The sequence below is a fragment of the Oryctolagus cuniculus genome, chromosome 3 (assembly GCF_051225735.1).
Source record: "Oryctolagus cuniculus isolate XC-2025 breed Fujian yellow rabbit chromosome 3, ASM5122573v1, whole genome shotgun sequence".
Lineage (NCBI taxonomy): Eukaryota > Metazoa > Chordata > Mammalia > Lagomorpha > Leporidae > Oryctolagus > Oryctolagus cuniculus.
Genome location: NC_142869.1, coordinates 8,062,828 through 8,080,888, shown reverse-complemented (window position 1 = coordinate 8,080,888; position 18,061 = coordinate 8,062,828). Strand labels below are relative to the sequence as shown.

The 18,061-nt window shown below is 41.2% G+C and overlaps 1 protein-coding gene across 4 annotated transcripts in view; it reads left to right on the top strand.

The window, feature by feature from the left end:
* The window catches only part of PSMD1 (proteasome 26S subunit, non-ATPase 1), a 100,654-nt gene that overhangs the window by 65,014 nt on the left and 17,579 nt on the right, over positions 1 to 18,061 (top strand). For all 4 annotated transcript variants that reach the window (XR_016231858.1, XM_070070077.2, XM_070070078.2 and 1 more), the window contains 2 exons: positions 5,430 to 5,544; positions 10,883 to 10,999. Coding sequence is in view for 3 of the 4 variants with exons in the window: in XM_070070077.2 (XP_069926178.1) it covers positions 5,430 to 5,544; positions 10,883 to 10,999 (232 nt within the window). In the remaining variant the exon portion in view is untranslated. The remainder of the gene's footprint in view (positions 1 to 5,429; positions 5,545 to 10,882; positions 11,000 to 18,061) is intronic.

Here is an 18,061-nt window from a genome sequence, read left to right as displayed (position 1 = left end):
GTAGGCATTTGGCACAGCAGTTAAGATGCTGGTTGAGGGACCAGCATTGTAGCACAGCAGGTTAAACTGCCAGCTGCAGTGCCGGCATCCCAGATGTGTGGAGTTTGTGTGCTGGCTGCTCCACTTCCTCCTGTCCAGCTCCCTGCTAATGCACCTAGGAGGACAACAGAGGTGGCCCAAGCATTTGGGCTCCTGGTTCCTGGATTCAGCCTGGCACAGCTTGGCCATTGCAGCTATTTGGAGAGTGAACCAGTGGATGAAAGATCTCTCTCGAGGTTTCTCTCTGTAACTCTGCTTTCAAATAAATAAATAATTTTTTTTAATTTTAAGGTTTATTTCTGCCACAACGAATGAGGTTTTTTTTTGTTTTGTTTTTTAAGATTTATTTATTTGAAAGGCAGAATTACAGAGAGGCAGAAGCAGAGAGAGAGGTCTTCCAGTCTTCCATCTGCTAGTTCACTCCCTAGATGGCTGTAATGGCCAGAGCAGCACCTATCTGAAGCCAGGAACCCCTTCCAGGTCTCCCACGTGGGTGAGGGGCCCAAGACTTGGGCCATCTTCCACTGCTTTCCCAGGCCACAGCAGAGAGCTGGATCGGAAGAGAAGCAACCAGGGCACAAACTGGCGCCCATATGGGATGTTGGCACTGCAGGTGACAGTGGCTACCCGCTGCACCACAGTGCTGACCCCAGTAAATCTTAAAAAGCCAAAACAGGTGCTGGTTAAGACACCTGCATTTCATATCAGAGTGCCTGGGTTCAGTGCCCAGCTCCACTTCTATTCCAGCTTTCTGCTGATGTGCACCATGGGAAGCAGATGCTGGCCTAAGCTCTTGGGTTCCTGACACCCACACAGAAGACCCAGCTTAAGTTCCTGACCTCCCATCCCGGCTTCAGCCAGGCAGCCATGGGCCTTTGGAATGACTCAGCACATGGAAAACCAACCAGTTAGTCAACGTTTTTTAAAAATGTTTTATTTCTGTCTGTGATGGTCATGCTAAAACATTGTTTCTGCCTTTATACATATATTGCCGTGGTGTGGGGAGGACACTATATTCTTGAAAGCATCTAGATGTGTTAATATGATTTATTGTTGAGATTTCATACAGTATTCTGTAAACAGTAGTTAAAAGCCAGTGTGTTGAAAGAAAGGAATTCATATGTGCAGTTTATGGCTGGATGATATTGCAATGACTTTTGTGTATGCCATTGTAGAATTTCTGCTCTGAAAATTTTGTATGAATAGTAGCGTTGGCAACATGACTGGTAACTTTAAGTCAAGAAATTTTATTGAAACAGCACATCAGGATACAGTTACTCTATTTCAGCATGTGTTTCATTTTTTGAAAGTAGACATGACTTCTTTTCATTAAATACTTATATACTTGGGATTAGAGTAATGTTTTTACATGTTGCTGCCTATACCTCATGATGACCCAGAAGTAAAGAGGTTGCTTGTTTTATCATTTCCTTTATACGATACTGTATAAACTAGATTTTAAAACCTCAAAGGCTATTACATTTAAATATTAGACCCCCCAAATTATATGTATCTGCTTATTTAATGGGGTAAGGGAGACCCTGGGGCAGAAAAAGATTTAGAACTACTGTATCAGATGATTTGCAAATAGTTACTAAGTCCTAAGGGAGCTTAAACCATGACCCAGATTTTCCAAATATTTGTCACAGTTTAAATTCACTACCCTGTACATAAGTGCTAAGTAAATGTAATTAGACCCTGCCTACCCAATCGAGAGAGGTTCCTACAAATAATACCTACATTTGTCTAATACTTTATAGTTTTCAAAGCATTTCACATGCATTATCTCATTTTGTTATCAGAACAACTAGCTTAGTAGGGCAGGTAGAACCATAATTCATACCTGTGCTATGATTTGAACAGGCTCTTGAATGGATGGGATTTTAAGTTTAGGATTAGGAAGAAGACTAAGCAGACTATAGTGTCAACATAGGCAAGAAATGGGGAGGAACATGGGGGTACAGTGAATGATACACTGACTAGAATGGCAGCTAAGTTTGGCAGAGGGAAGATTGAAAAGAAGGCTGGGCACCATCTTAGAAACCCGTGGTGCCTGCCATGTTCCCAAGCAGATACTGTACCAGTAGTTCTGATTTTTTTCCCATTATTCCTCAACACAAAACTAATATGGTTCGTCAACTGCCTTTTCCTGATTTTGCTATGCATATACCAGTGTTCATTCCTTTGCCCAAAACATATGTCCTGCTATGAATCATACCCATCCTTAAGTCCCAGGGCAGCTCTCACTTTTGAGGCATTTCATAACCATCTGTGTGGTCTTCATGTTCCAAACTTCAGAGCATTTAAATAAAATTAAAAGGCACTCAGCTTCATGAAATAATACTCATGAGTATGTTAGTTCTCCCTAGTTATGACCATCTATTGAGTAGCTTATAAATTGAAGAGTAAAAGGTAATAGAAAAATGCTGTCATCATTTCCCAGTGCTTAACCTATTAAATGACCTTGAATATAGCAAAAAATACTTACTAAATCTCTTAAGTATAAATTTAGTTTGACTCTTTTTGTCTCTTAAGTAATACAAAATATTATCTATAGTAGCTATTACTGTGCTGATAATTTATGACATAAATTATTTATAAAATAAGTTTATAAAAAATATAGAAGTTCATCTCAGCCCTTGACTATTGAGACAGTTGGAGTGTTGGTGGTTTTATTGTTAGATGGCAAAATCCTTGTGTTTATCAGAAGATTTGGGTATCAAATTATGGGAAGAACTTTAGATTCTTAGTCTAATAGGAGTAAAAATAAAAGTTGAACATTGGGAAGATCAACTATAATAAGTAAAGGGAGCCGGTGCTGAATAACTCCTCAGTAACCTCTTTAGTATAACATCACTTAAAACATCATTTTTATTTCATAGGAACATTACTTATTGAAGAGACCTTGCCCTGTAATAAAGAGCTTTGATTTAGATCTATGATCATTGGTTCATTTTTCAAAGCCATAGAATTGTCAAGTTGAAACAGACATTACAGAGTCACCAGTGCCATTCCTTCTTTCTTCAGATGAGGAAAGAGACCCCAAAGTAACTGGTCGTTTAGACCTTGTCCAAATTGGCCCAGGTGTTTAGAGACAGAACAGGAACTAGAATATGGGTATTCAACTTCCTGATTTCCTTTTATATAACTTTGTTTTTTATCTCAGGATGCATTAACTGAAAGCAAAAATATCATCACTAAATTTTCAGTTATGTGCTCATCTGATTTTTTTATTCCTGCAAAATAATCAAAAAGATCTATCTGTAATTACAGAAACAAAAACCTAGGTGACTTGCTTAATGTCTTACAACTAACAAGTTAGCAAAATTAAAACTAGAGCTCTTCTATTTCCCAGTTCTTTTTGTTTGTTTGTTTATGAAACCCTACTATTTTTCCATGTTGTTGCCATTAGTATTTTTCCACATTATTCATATAAGGATACTTAGTCAAACTGAAAATAATTTTTTTAAAGATTTATTTCCTTATTTGAAAGCCAGAGTTACAGAAAGAGGAGAGACAGAGAGATCTTCCTTCTGCTGGTTCATTCCCCAGATGGCTGCAGCCACCAACACTGGGCCAGGCTGAAGCCAAGAGCTCCATCTCAGTCTCCCACATTGGTGGCAGGGACCCAAGCACCTGGGCCATCTTTTGCTTTTCCCAGCCCATTAACAGGGAGTTAGATCTGAAGTGGAGCAACTGGGATACAAACTAGCACCCATATGGGATACTAGCTTTGCAGGTGGTGCCTTTACCTGCTATGCTGCATCACAGGCCCCAACGATTTTCAAGAAAAATGATGGGCTCTGTTACAGGAGGAAACCTTTTTCTCTCTCTCTCTTTCTTTCTTTCTTTCTTTCTTTCTTTTTTTTAGATGTATATATTTATTTGAAAGACAGAGTTAGAGAGAGACAGAGAGATCTTCCATCTGGTGATTCATGCCCCAAAAGGCCACAAGGCTTAAGGGTAGGCCAAGCTGAATCCAGGAGTCAGGAGTATCTTCTGGGTCTCCTAGGTGGGTAGTAGGTCATCTGCTGCTGCCTTCCTAGGTGTGTTAGCAGAAAGCTGTATTGGAAGTGGAGCAACTGGGACTTGAACTGGTACCCATATTGGATGCAGGCACTGGAGGCAGTGACTTAACCTGCTATGCCACAGCACCAGCCCTACAGAACTTAATTTTAATAATACAGTTTTTATAAACTTGGCTCCTTTTCATTTGAAATTTGAATTTGCCACTTGAGTTTGAGGATGGAAGATAGTTCTTTTATAGATTTGAATTGATTTGTGGTAATAACTGCTTTCATTCATAAGTGTATAGTCCTTTTTTTAAAAGATTTATTTATTTATTTATTTGAAAGAGTTACACACAGGAAGAAGGAGAGGCAGAGAGATAGAGAGCAGTCTTCCATCCACTGGTTCATTCCACAACTGGCCGTAACAATCAGAGCTACCGATCAGGAGCCAGGAGCTTCCTCTGGGTCTCCCACACGGGTACAGGGGCCCAAGGACACGGGCCATCCTCTGCTTCTTTCCCAGGCCATAGCAGAGAGCTGGATTGGAAATGGAGCTTCCAGGACTCTAACCCACGCTCATTTGGGATGCTGGCATTACAAGTGGTGGCTCTACCAGCTACGCCACAGTACCAGCCCCATGTATAGTCCTTATTTAAAAAAAAATTATGAAGTTTGATATATACCCCAAAATGTACATAGAAGCAGCCTATAGCTTGATGCATTTTCACAGCTGACCACACTGGTGTAACCAGCTCCCAGTTCAAGATCATACTATCACCAGCCTCCCAGAAGCTCCCCTTACTCTGAGCCAATGTTGCTACAGGTCAAGTACTCCAGTAGTTAATTGCATCCTGTTTTTGTTTTTGCCACAAATATGAAGAGGATTTTTTTTTTAAATTTATCTATTACTTCTTACCAATGCAATTGCTAAATGCAAAAAATAATTATTTCCTGATTATCAAGTTTACTCTTTTAATACTCAACTAGAATAATACGAGGGCTCTAAATATTTTATGCAGCTTTGGACCATCCAGGAGTCTCCACAAATGATCTTTGTCTTCTGAGAGAACTGTAGTGACCAGGAAATAAGAAACATGGATATAGAGCAGTGTGCTCTCCCTGACATGACTGTCCCCCAGCCCTGCACTGGAAGCGGCACTAGGGAGTGACTGCAGTGAAAAGCTGTGGTCCTCTGAATATTGAAGACACGTTTTCCCATCAGTACTTAGAATTCTGTGAGCTTTTTAATTCTGCAATTTATGTGTTACTCTGTTGCTTCCCATAATTTTACTAAAATGACAACTTGGGTAAAATTCTTCCATCTTGATTTAAAACGATGTTACATAAAACATTGTCTTCATTTTCTCTGTTTCTTATCAGGACCCCTGAGCAGTGCCCGAGTGTTGTCTCTTTATTGTCAGAGAGTTACAACCCTCATGTACGCTATGGAGCAGCGATGGCCCTGGGGATCTGCTGTGCTGGCACAGGAAACAAGGTAAAGCCCAGCGCCAGTGGGGTCGGTTCTTCCTGGCGCCAGACTGTTTTCCCTCGCAGAAAAGGTTTATGTAACAGCTGTAAAAATACAAGTGTAATGTGGTCTGTGGAGCTGAGCTTGCCTCACAGAGCTTCCCAGTCCTCCCTCATTTTCACTACTGCATTACCCGAAACTGCTTAAGAACAAACCATCATATTACATGGATGCTGTAATGTGCCTGAAACATTTCTGTTGAATTTCTAGTCAAATCATCGACTTCTTTAGAGGAGGGGGAGGAAAACAGTTTTTTCTTTAAAGAACTACTCTGGTCATTTTCCATGTTCAGTTTGGATAATTACTATCGTGCAAATCAAAGTTCTCATCCAAACCCACCAGAAACAACTGATTTATAACGTTTCTGTTTTAAACAAATCATATACTATTTGCCTGTTTTCTCATTTCTAACCTTAATAGATATCCTGGTTATGTTAAACACTCAAAAATTACAAAATAAAGAGTTCGGTTAGGCAAGGTAATGATTTGAAAACATAATTTGCCATGAGATTCATAAAGAAATGCACTATTGCTTGCATGGCAAGTTTTCTTGATTCATAGTTGTGACACGATCATCACTCTGACTCTCATAGCACACACAGACACCCTTTGGCTGCCTTCCAGAGGTGCACCTTCCCTTTAACAAAGCATTTATGTGCATGCATGCACGTGTGTATGTGTATATGTGAGAGAGACTGTTATCATGCTTTTACAGATAAATTAGTCACTCTTTTGGTCATTTGTTGTACAGTTTCTTAGATGAAAATGTATCTTCATTTTTATTATAGAGGTCATTGGGTATGGAAGGTGCAATTTATAGAAACTGACATTTACTTTTTTTCCATGATGCACCTGTTCTGTAAACAAAGGAGAATGTGGATGGATGTTTTACTAAGTATTTTTTTCCCTCAGGTCTTTAGTTGACATTTACATCTGGCCTCTAAGTTAAATGTGAACTAGATTTTTTTCTTTCTCAATTCTAAACATAATATGATATCTAGGTACAAATGTTCTTTGAAACTCAACACCTGACAAGTAAATTTAATGAAACATTCTTATTACTCATACTAAACAAGTGTATTTTACTTGTAGATAATTTATGTGATCCTAGGTATATCAGTACCTGGCTGAGAGTTTGTGTTTTGATTATTTTCATTTCTTGAAAACCTGAAACATCTGTTATTCTGAAATATACCTTTGAAATTATATTATATCCATCCAAGGCTGGGTTACTGACTTCTAACTTAAAAGTTGAAAATTTGGTTATATTTGTCATGACTGCTTCACAAAAAATATCAACAATGTGTTTGAAGTCTACTCTGCCCAAGATCATTACATTTTCCCTTGGAATGGGGAGGAAGAATGCACATAACTGGTGTATGTAGTACCTGCTAATAAGTCTTATATTAAAAAAAAAAAAAAAAATATATATATATATATATATATATATGGCCTGGCGCCGTGGCTCACTTGGCTCATCCTCCACCTGCAGCGCTGGCATCCCATATGTGCACCGGGTTCTAGTCCCGGTTGCTCCTCTTCCAGTCCAGCTCTCTGCTGTGGCCCAGGAAGGCAGTGGAGGATGGCCCAAGTGCTTGGGCCCTGCATCCGCACGGGAGACCAGGAAGAAGCACCTGGCTCCTGGCTTCGGATCTGCGCGTGGCGGCCATCTGGGGGGTGAACCAACAGAAGGAAGACCTTTCTCTCTCTCTCTCTCACTGTCTGTAGCTCTACCTGTCAAATAAATGAAAAAAAGTGTGTGTGTGTGTGTGTGTGCTAGTCCGTATGTAGAGGATTCTAAAACTATTTCCAAAGAAGCATCCCATTTTTCCTTCCTTTCCTTAGTCTTGGCATGAAGGATGCTTGAGAAATGACAAAGTGAGTAAGAAATAAGTTGGATGATCTTGTAAACCTGTTGATCTGTTCCTCCTAGATTTTTACCTATCTAAGTACCGTGTGAGGAACCTTACAAAAAGGGGCTTCCCAAAGGTCCTGCAGTATGTTAGTACAAGTTACATGAGACAGAGGTGCACTTGGTCAAATACAGTGAATGTATGGGATAAACACAGGTGGAGTGGTTTATGTTATTGTGAGATTTCTTTATTATGATATGTACATTCCTAGAGCCTTTGATAAAATATATATTCACTCTGAGTCTGCAAGAGGAGATAATAGTATGCTGGAGCTTCCAAACTTATTTAACTAGGAGTCTTTTTTTTTTTTTCCATAAAATTGATATTCTGGAGAATATGATAGTGGAGAAATTCTGGTAAAAATAATGGAAAATCTCATCACAAAAGGTCTTGTGAATTGTAGCCACTAAGTCAATTCTAGTCTTTTTGATTTAATTTATTCTGCCATTCTAAATGAGGTCTTTTTTATTTGGAGAAGGATTTTTCTATTTGTTTGTCTTTTTTTTTAATTTATTTTTTATTTAGTAAATATAAATTTCCAAAGTACAGTTAATGGATTACAATGCCCCCCCCATAATTTCCCTCCCACACACACCCCTCCCATCTCCCGCTCCCTCTCCCATTCCATTCACATCAAGATTCATTTTCAATTATCTTTATATACAGAAGATCGATTTAGTATATATTAAGTAAAGATTTCATCAGTTTGTACCCACACAGAAACACAAAGTGTAAAATACTGTTTCAGTACTAGTTATAGCATTATTTCACATTGGACAACACACTAAGGACAGATCCCACATGAGAAGTAAGTACACAGTGACTCCTGTTGTTGACTTAACAATTTGACACTCTTGTTTAAGGCATCAGTAATCACCCTAGGCTCTAGTCATGATTTGCCAAGGCTATGGAAGCCTTTTGAGTTCGCCAACTTCGATCTTATTCCGACAGGGTCATAGTCAAAGTGGAAGTTCTGTCCTCCCTTCAGAGAAAGGTACCTCCTTCTTTGATGGCCCCATTCTTTCCACTGGGATCTCACTCGCAGAGATCTTTCGTTTAGGTCTTTTTTTTTTTTTTTTCCAGGGTGTCTTGGCTTTCCATGCCTAAAATACTCTCATGGGCTCTTCAGCCATATCCAAATGCCTTAAGGGCTGATTCTGAGGCCAAAGTGCTATTTAGGACATCTGCCATTCTATGAGTCGGCTGTGTATCCCGCTTCCCATGATGGATCGTTTTCTCCCTTTTTGATTCTATCAGTTAGACATTAGTCTTGTTTGTGTGATCCCTTTGACTCTTAGACCTATCAGTGTGATCAGTTGTGAACAGAAATTGATCACTTGGACTAGTGAGATGGCATTGGTACATACCACCTTGATGGGATTGTATTGGGATCCCCTGGCACGATTCTAACTCCACCATTTGGGGCAAGTCCGATTGAGCATGTCCCAAATTATACATCTCCTCCCTCTCTTATTCCCACTGTTATAATTAACAGGGATCACTTTTCAGTTAAAATTTAAACACCTAATAATTGTGTGTTAATCACAGAGTTCAACCAATAGTACTAGAACAAAACAAAGAAAAGATACTAAAATGGATAAAGTATTACATTGTACATCAACAGTCCAGACAAGAGCTGATCAAGTCACTGTTTCTCATAGTGTACATTTCACTTCAACAGGTTTCCCCTTTGGTGCTCAGTTAGTTGTCGCCAATCAGGGAGAACATATGATATTTGTCCCTTTGGGACTGGCTTAATTCACTCAGCATAATGTTTTCCAGATTCCTCCATCTTGTTGTAAATGACCGGATTTCATTGTTTTTGACTGCTATATAGTATTCTATAGAGTACATGTCCCATAATTTCTTTATCCAGTCTACTGTTGATAGGCATTTGGGTTGGTTCCAGGTCTTAGCTATTGTGACTTGAGCTGCAATAAACATTAATGTGCAGACAGCTTTTTTGTTTGCCAATTTCATTTCCTTTGGGTAAATTCCAAGGAGTGGTATGGCTGGGTTGTATGGTAGGGTTATAATCAGGTTTCTGAGGAATCTCCAGACTGACTTCCATAGTGGCTTTACCAGTTTGCATTCCCACCAACAGTAGGTTAGTGTCCCTTTTTCCCCACATCCTCTCCAGCATCTACTGTTGGTAGATTTTCTGTTTTTGTTTTTTAAGGTTTATTTTTATTTATTTGAAGGAGTTGCAGAGAGAGGTAGAGACTGAGAGAGAGGTCTTCCATCCGCTGGTTCACTCCCTAGATGGCCGCAACAGCCAGAGCTGCGCCGATCCGAAGCCAGGAGCCAGGAGCTTCTTCTAGGTCTCCCATGCAGGTGCAGGGGCCCAAACACTTGGGCCATCTTCTACTGCCTTCCCAGGCCACAGCAGAGAGCTGGATTGGAAGAGGAGCAGCCTGGACTAGAACCAGCGCCCATATGGGATGCCGGTGATGCAGGCCAAGGCTTTAACCTGCTGCGCCACAACACCTGCCACTTTGTTTGCTTTTATTTAATTTTTAAAGTCAGATCTTGTGTTATGTTACACTAGTATTTGGTGGAGGTATAATATGTAATATCGGTTTTGGAGTTAGACTAGCCTGCGTTTACTATTTCTGTAACTTTAGGCAAGTAATGTAACCTTGCAGACTCTCAGTTCCTGTAATTATAAAGATTATTTTGTGTTGTTGGTGATGATGTTTGTTTTTGTTTATTGTTTTTATAATTAAGAGAATTATATGGGATAACATAATACATGCTTATCAAATAATGAGCCCATATTCTTTTAATAATGTTCTTGTACTTTATGACCTTTCTTTTTATTTTTTTGAAGACATATTTATTTATTTGAAAGAGTTACACAGAGAGAGAAGGGGGGAGACAGAGAGAGAGAGAGAGAGAGGTCTTCCATCCTCTGGTTCACTCCCCAACTGGCCTCAATGACCAGAGATGCGCCAATCTGAAACCAAGAACCTCCCCTGGGTCCCCCACATGGGTGCAGGGGCCTAAGGCCTTGGGCCATCCTCCACTGCCCTCCCAGGCCATCGCAGAGAGTTGGATCGGAAGTGGAGCAGGCAGGATTCAAACCGGCACCCACATGGGATGCTGTCACCACAGGCGGTGGCTTCACCTACCATGTCACAGCACCAGCCCCTGCTTATGACCTCTTTTATAGCAACACAAAAGCACTCAGGTTCTAAATTTTTTTTTCACTGCATATCAATTACATTGAAGCGTAAAGTATACTTTGTTCTGAACTATTGTGTTAAAGCAGTCTTAAACTAACATGGTACTATACTGTTGGATGAGAATGCTGACTTAGTGTGACTGTAACTAATTTCAAAATCTGAACATGTCAATGTTATTCAAAGTTCTTTTTTCCCTAATGTTTTCAGGAAGCAATTAATTTGCTAGAACCAATGACAAATGACCCTGTGAACTACGTAAGGCAAGGGGCTCTCATAGCTTCAGCTCTTATCATGATCCAGCAGACTGAAATCACTTGTCCAAAGGTGAGCAAACAGATTTATGTTCGCTTTGTTCATTTAATTGAGTATATGGCCATATCTAAAGTATTAGAACTCATGGAGTGGTACATCAGCGTTTTCCAGTTGACCTTTGACAGTTTATTCAGTGGGATGACTTATTCCTCTGATACAGAAACCCAACTCAGCAGTCCATGACTTGATTCATCCTTATGAAATGAAAAATCTTACAGTTACTTTATAATACGTGGAATCTGTTTACAAATTAGTTTATCCACATTCTCTCTTATCATTGCCTTCCTGGGTGACCTCTTGGGCCGGTTTTCAAATGGTCCTAGCACAGCTTTCTTTCCCACTTGACCCATTTCTGCTCCACTGACGTAATCCTGCGTATTTTTCTTTCTTGTGGGTAGGAATGTAACAGGCTGTCAGTGCTGGTGCCTCAGCCAGTAGCGGACGCTGGTTACGTTATATGTCAGGCATCAACACACAGTGACCTGATCATCCTGAGTGTTCCAGGTGGTCCTTCTGAAGCCCCCTCTCTTTGGGGAGAGGGAGAAAGACCCACAGCCCTACTTCACCTCAGAGAGACTCTCTGCAGATTCTCCACAATCCATACCCATGGGGGTGACTCATAGCAGAATTTTAAGACACCTGTTTTGAAACTTGTTCATGGCAGTCTCTCAAACTCATGTCAGTGTTTGATATTTCGTGTGTCTTGACACTTCGCACAAAACTTCTCATACTTTCAGAAAGTAAAAAAATGTACATATTTATATTGACTGTAATTATGTTTGGTACATTAAATGGACATGTATAACTTAGGCAGAAATACCAGATCTCCTAATTGCTAACTTGAAAGTAGGGCATTTAACAGCCTGGTATGTATTCTGTTCATATATTAAGATTTTTTATTTATTTGAAAGAGTTACAGAGAAAAAAAAAGATCTTCCATCTGCTGGTTCACTCCCCAGGTAACCACAAGGCCAGGGCTTGGCCAGACCAAAACCAGGAGCCAGGAGCTTCATCCAGGTCTCCCACAGGGCCTAAATACTTGAGTCATCTTCGGCTGCCTTTTCCAGTCCATTAGCAGGGAGCTGGATTGGAAGTGGAGCAGGCAGGACACAAACCAGCATCCATACGTATGGAATGCTGGCAACACGGGAGGCAGCTTTACATAAACTGCTACTCCACAAGCCAGTCCCTGAAAGCTCTTTTTTCTTTTCTTTCTTTTTTTTTTAAGACTCTTTTTTAAAGATTTATTTACTTATTTGAAAGATAAAGCTACAGAGAAGCAGAGGCAGAGAGAAAGATCTTCCATGCGCTGGTTCATGCCCCAGATGGCCACATAGCCAGAGCTGAGCAATCCAAAGCCAGGAGCCAGGTGCGTCTTCTGGGTCTCCTTCATGATTGCAGGAGCCCAAGGACTTGGACCATCTTCTGCTTCCCCAGGCCAAAGCAGAGAGCTGGATCAGAAGTGGAGCAGCCGGGACTCGAACCGGCGTCCATATGGGGTGCCAGCACTACAGACCAGGGATTTCACCTGCTGTGCCACAGCGCTGGCCCTTGAAGACTCATTTTTAGCAAAGTAGATTTGGAGAGGTGAAAAGAAAATTTTGCAGAAGTTACTGATTATTCATCCTAATTTTATGGACCTTTATATAAATACATTTCAATTTCTAAGTAGTTACTATCATTTTTGATTCATTTATTCAGTATACATGTACTTCTCTCAAAATCATTTTCAAGATTTACAAAAACTATATTGTAAAGTTAGACTCTAACTTTTCATCATATTTTTGTAATGTGTTAATATACTGTATCTTCCAGAATGTAAACATCTTTCCCAACACAGACTTCATTTCTTTGTTTTAAACTTTTATATATTTTTTAATTAATTTATTCATTTGAGAGACAGAGAGAGGTCTTCCAGCCACTAGTTCACTCCCTAGATGGCTGCAGTGGCCGGAGCTGGGCCAATCCAAAGCCAGGAGCCAGAACCTTCCAGGTGTCCCATTCGGGTGCAGGGGCCCAAGCACTTGGGCCATCTTCAAGGGCTTTCCCAGGTACATTAGCAGGGAGCTGGATTGGAAGTGGAGCAGCTGGGACACAGACTCTCACCCATATGGGATGCCGGCCCTGAAGGCAGTGGCTTAACTCACTGCACCACAGCACCGGTCCCATTTTTTTAATTTTTTAGGATTGATTTATTTGGGCCAGCGCTGCAGTTCACTAGGCTAATCCTCCGCCTGCGGCGCCAGCACCCTGGGTTCTAGTCCCGGTCAGGGCTCCGGATTCTGTCCCGGTTGCTCCTCTTCCAGTCCAGCTCTCTGCTGTGGCCCGGGAGTGCAGTGGAAGATGGCCCAGGTCCTTGGGCCCTGCACCCGCATGGGAGACCAAGAGAAGCACCTGGCTCCTGGCTTCAGATTGGCCCAGTGCGCCGGCCACAATGCTGTCCATAACAGCCACTTGAGGGAGGTGAACCAACGGCAAAGGAAGACCTTTCTCTCTGTCTCTTTCTCTCTCTCTCACAGTCTGACTCTGCCTGACGAAAAAAAAAATGATTTATTTATTACAGAGAGAGGGAGCGCTTCCATCTGCTGGTTCACTCCCCATGTGACTGCAATATACAGGATGCCAGCACCACAGGCAGAGGCTTAACCTACTACACCGCAGCGCCAGCACCTTTTACTTTTTAAAAATAGCAGCCTTTAGGGTCAGCTTTGCAGCTTAGTGGGTAAAGCCACCACCTGTGATGGGCACCCATATGGACACCGGTTTGTGTCCCTGCTGTTCCACTTCCAATCCAGCTCTCTGCTAATGACCTGGGAGAAGCAGCAGAAGATGATCCAAGGATTTGGGCTCCTGCCACCCATGTGGGAGACCCTGATGTGGCTGCTGGCTGCTGGCTCCTGGCTTTGGTCTGATCCAGCCAGTACTGGCCGTTCTAGCCATTTGGGGAGTGAACGAGTGGCTAGAAGATCTCTGTCTTGTCTCTCCCTTTCTCTGTAACTGACTTTGAAATAAATAAAGAAAAGTTATTTTTAAAAAATAGCAGCTATCATATGAGTGACATTTCCATCTTTCATTTCTGCTTTGGATCTGCTGAGCTTTTTGAGGTTGTCCAAAATTTATAATGTCATTAAAGAAGTCAGTTTGGGCCAAGGATATAGACTTCTTCGCTTCAGTTCCACATGTTCACTTCATACTACTTGCATTGTCAACAAGACAACTGTTTCACCATCTCCCCATCTCTGCTCTGGAGCTCGTTGACTTTACAGTGATAACCTCTGTGCAAACGATGAGACAGTCTTTTCAGGGTGGGATAGCATAAGCTTCATAGTTTTTAAAAGCCTTCAGCTATGGTGCCGGGGCTGTGGCGTAGCGGGTAAAGCTGGCACTGGTTCCAGACCCAGCTGCTCCTCTTCCACTTTTCTACTGCTTGGGAAAGCAGTCGAAAATGGCTCAAGTCCTTGGGCCTCTACACCTGCGTGGGAGACCCACAAAAGCTCCTGGCTCCTGGCTTCAGATCAGCCCAGCTCCAGCCATTGTGGCCATTTGGAGAATGAACCAGCAGATGGAAGATCTCTTTCTGTGCCTCTGCCTCTCTGGAACTCTGTCTTTCAAATAAATAAATCTTTTTTTTTAAAGGCAGAGTTACTGAGAGGCACAGAGAGAAAGGTCTTCCATCCACTGGTTCACTCTCCAAATGACTGCAATGGCCGGAGCTGGGCCAATCTGAAGCCAAGAGCCAGGAGCCCATGTGGATGCAGGGAACCAACTTGGGCCATCTTCTACTGCTTTCCCAGCCATGGCATGGAGCTGGATTGGAAGAGGAGCAGCAGGGACTCAAACCGGCAACCATATGGGATGCTGGCGCTGCAGATGGTGCTTTACCCACTATGCCACAGCACCAGCCCCTAAAATAAATAAATCTTAAAAAAAAAAAAAACCTTTCAGCTCTACTAAATTTCATATTTTAAAAAAAAATCAATATCAATTATTTAATAGTTTTTGATCACGCCAACATATATTGTTAAACCAAGTCAACTGTGAATGCATGAGCACACTCCTGTCCTCAGAATCTTGTGCTAATGAAGTTTGAAAGGAATGAAGTTACAGCTGGGAGTCTTTGCTGTTAATGTGAACTGGGTGGACAAATGTGAATGTGTGCAAAGTCAGAATTCTTTCAGGAGACACTACCTCGTAGAGTGATGTTGTTATTTAGCTTAGGAATTCTTTGAAGTTTTAGGTTCTATTTATTTTTCTGTTACTTAGCAAGTGATAAAGGATTTCATGGACGGTAGTTTATATCATCTCTCCTTTACCTGATAATTACCAGAAAGACAACATTGGTATACTAGGAGCAGTATGGGACATTTTGCCAAAAAGTCAAAAACTATTAATTAAGCTCTGAAGAGAAGTAAATTCTCAAAGCTGCATGGTACTAGTCGTAAGGTTGTAAACCATTCAGTGAAATAAAGTGAAAATGTCCAAAAAATACAGATGTTCATTTCATCAATAATTGCAACCCCTACTCAAAAAATCCAAAAGAGAAATTTCTGAGATGTTTTATGGGATGCAGAAATGATAGTTTCCAAGTGTTCTAATATAATCATTAGTATATGCCTCATCCCTAGCACTTAGCTCTATGCATTGTGATATCAGTTTAAGCAAATCCAGTGTGGGTTTGCATTCCTTCTGTCAGTTTCTTGCTTGCTTCCTCCCACAAACACATACCCAGGACTGTGTGCACATCCCTGGGTGTTTACAAACCCATTTATAGGTCCCTGAGGCCAAAATAAGCATTTAACTAGAATGACATCCTTTTATTGTCCCTGGAGCTATTTTGTCTCAAGAGCCCTTTTCTACTCAAAAAGAAATATCACTTTTGTTTTAGCATTTATTTGATCATGTACATATTAATCATAAAACTTGGCTAGAGTGTTCTTTTAAGCAGTACATATACATATACTACAACTGGATTGGGGCAGGCATCAGCATTGTGGTACAGCAGGTTAAGCTGCCTCCTGCAGGGCTGGCATTCCCAGATTGGATTGCCTGTTCAGGTCTTGGCTGCTCTGCTTCCAATCCAGCTCCCTGGTATTGCACCTGGGAAGGCCACGGAAGATGTCCAAAGTGCATGGGCTCCTGTCACCCACACCACATTCCAGGCTCCTGGCTTCAACCTGATCTAGCCCCAGCTATTTTGGCCATTTGAGGAATGAACAAGTAGATGGGAAATTCTCTTTTTCTGTCACTTAAAATAACTTTTAAAAAATTAATAAAATTTGATCAAAATATTACAGTATAAGAATAGGTCTGGTGTTCCTCCTTGACTAATATCTTGTGACCTAAAACTATGTACAGGGAATCTTCTCCCACCATTGAGAACTTCTCTTGTAGAAGTAGTATCACATTTATTAATTTTTTTAAAGGCAGAGAGAGATCTCATATCTGTTGATTTATTCCCTGTATGCCCACAAAAGTTGAGATTAGGGCTGGATGTGGCCAAAATTAGGAAACAGGAAATCAATCCAGTCTCTCACATGGGTAGCAAGGACCCAAATACTGTACCATCATGTGCTTCTTCCAGGGTACACATTAGCAGAAAGCTGGAATGAGCAATGGAGCCAGAGTCAAACCCAGGCACTGTGGGATGTGAGCATCCCAAGTGGCATCTTGCTATGCCAAATGCCTACCCCGGTAGGATCATGTTTAGCCAAGTTAGGTAAGCTTCTGCCATTTTGAAATAAATGATAGTTTCGGTAAGGTTGTCAGATTTGATGATTGCCTAGAAATATTTCTGTAGAGAAAATTTTATAAGATAAAATTTTATAAGATGAAATTATAAGCATGAAATTTTATATTGTGATAATTTACATCATAAAACATTTATGAACCATAGTCTCTCTGTATTACCATTCTATTGCTATAAGATACGTACTTGGATTCTTAATGGTGTCAGTGGTAATAGAAAGAAAACACTTCAAGAAACTGCCAAAAAATAATAATAATATTAAATAACATTGAGAAGGAGACTGAGAACATCATCTGGGATTTATTCAAAAGGCCACAGTAGAGAGCTGGATCTGAAGAGGGGCAGCAGGGACACGAACTGGCGCCCATATGGTGTGCCAGTGCCGCATGCAGAAGCTTAGCGTACTGCGCCACAGTGCTGGCCCTAAGTTATTCTCTATAGTGTACATGCAGTGCTTTGTCCAGTGTTTTTTTTGTTTGTTTTTTTGGTTTTTTTTTTTTGTTGTTGTTTTTTGACAGAGTGGACAGTGAGAGAGAGAAAGGTCTTCCTTTTGCCGTTGGTTCACCCTCCAATGGCCACCGCGGCCGGCGCACCGCGCTGATCCAAAGCCAGGAGCCAGGTACTTCTCCTGGTCTCCCATGGGGTGCAGGGCCCAAACACTTGGGCCATCCTCCACTGCCTTCCCGGGCCACAGCAGAGAGCTGGCCTGGAAGAGGGGCAACCGGGACAGAATCCGGCTCCCCGACCGAGATTAGAACCCGGTGTGCCGGCGCTGCAAGGCGGAGGATTAGCCTATGGAGCCACGGCACCAGCCTGTCCAGTGTTTCTTTTATAAGTTTGTGAAATATTTCATGAACCTTAAGCTCATAAAATTTCCATCCTATTTAAGGTAATGTAAGTAGTCATCTAAAATAAGTTCAGAATCAAAGGAATTTGACCTGTTGAACCAGAATAAAAGCATCAGACCTTGGCATTTTTTTAGTGATCATTTAATTGTACTGGGTTTTATAGTTTTGTAAGGCCTGGAGCAGTGAGTGACTTAAAAACTGTCACGTGCCGTTGATTTCCAGGGTCCGTTCATTGGCTTTCCCACTGCATTCTGTTGTCGCCTCTGAAGAAAAAGTGAGGCCCACATTTAAGGAATGTTATTTTGTTAGCAGTATTTTGATTGCCAAGGAAGGGCTGGTAGGATTTCACCCCCAGTGGTAAGATAGCCCTGCTTTTGACCATGAAATGCCTTTAATACATTATTTGATACAATCCTTCCAACAGCCGTGTAAGGTTGCTGCTAGAATCCCTATAGGAATAAAAAAACTGAGGCTCAAAAA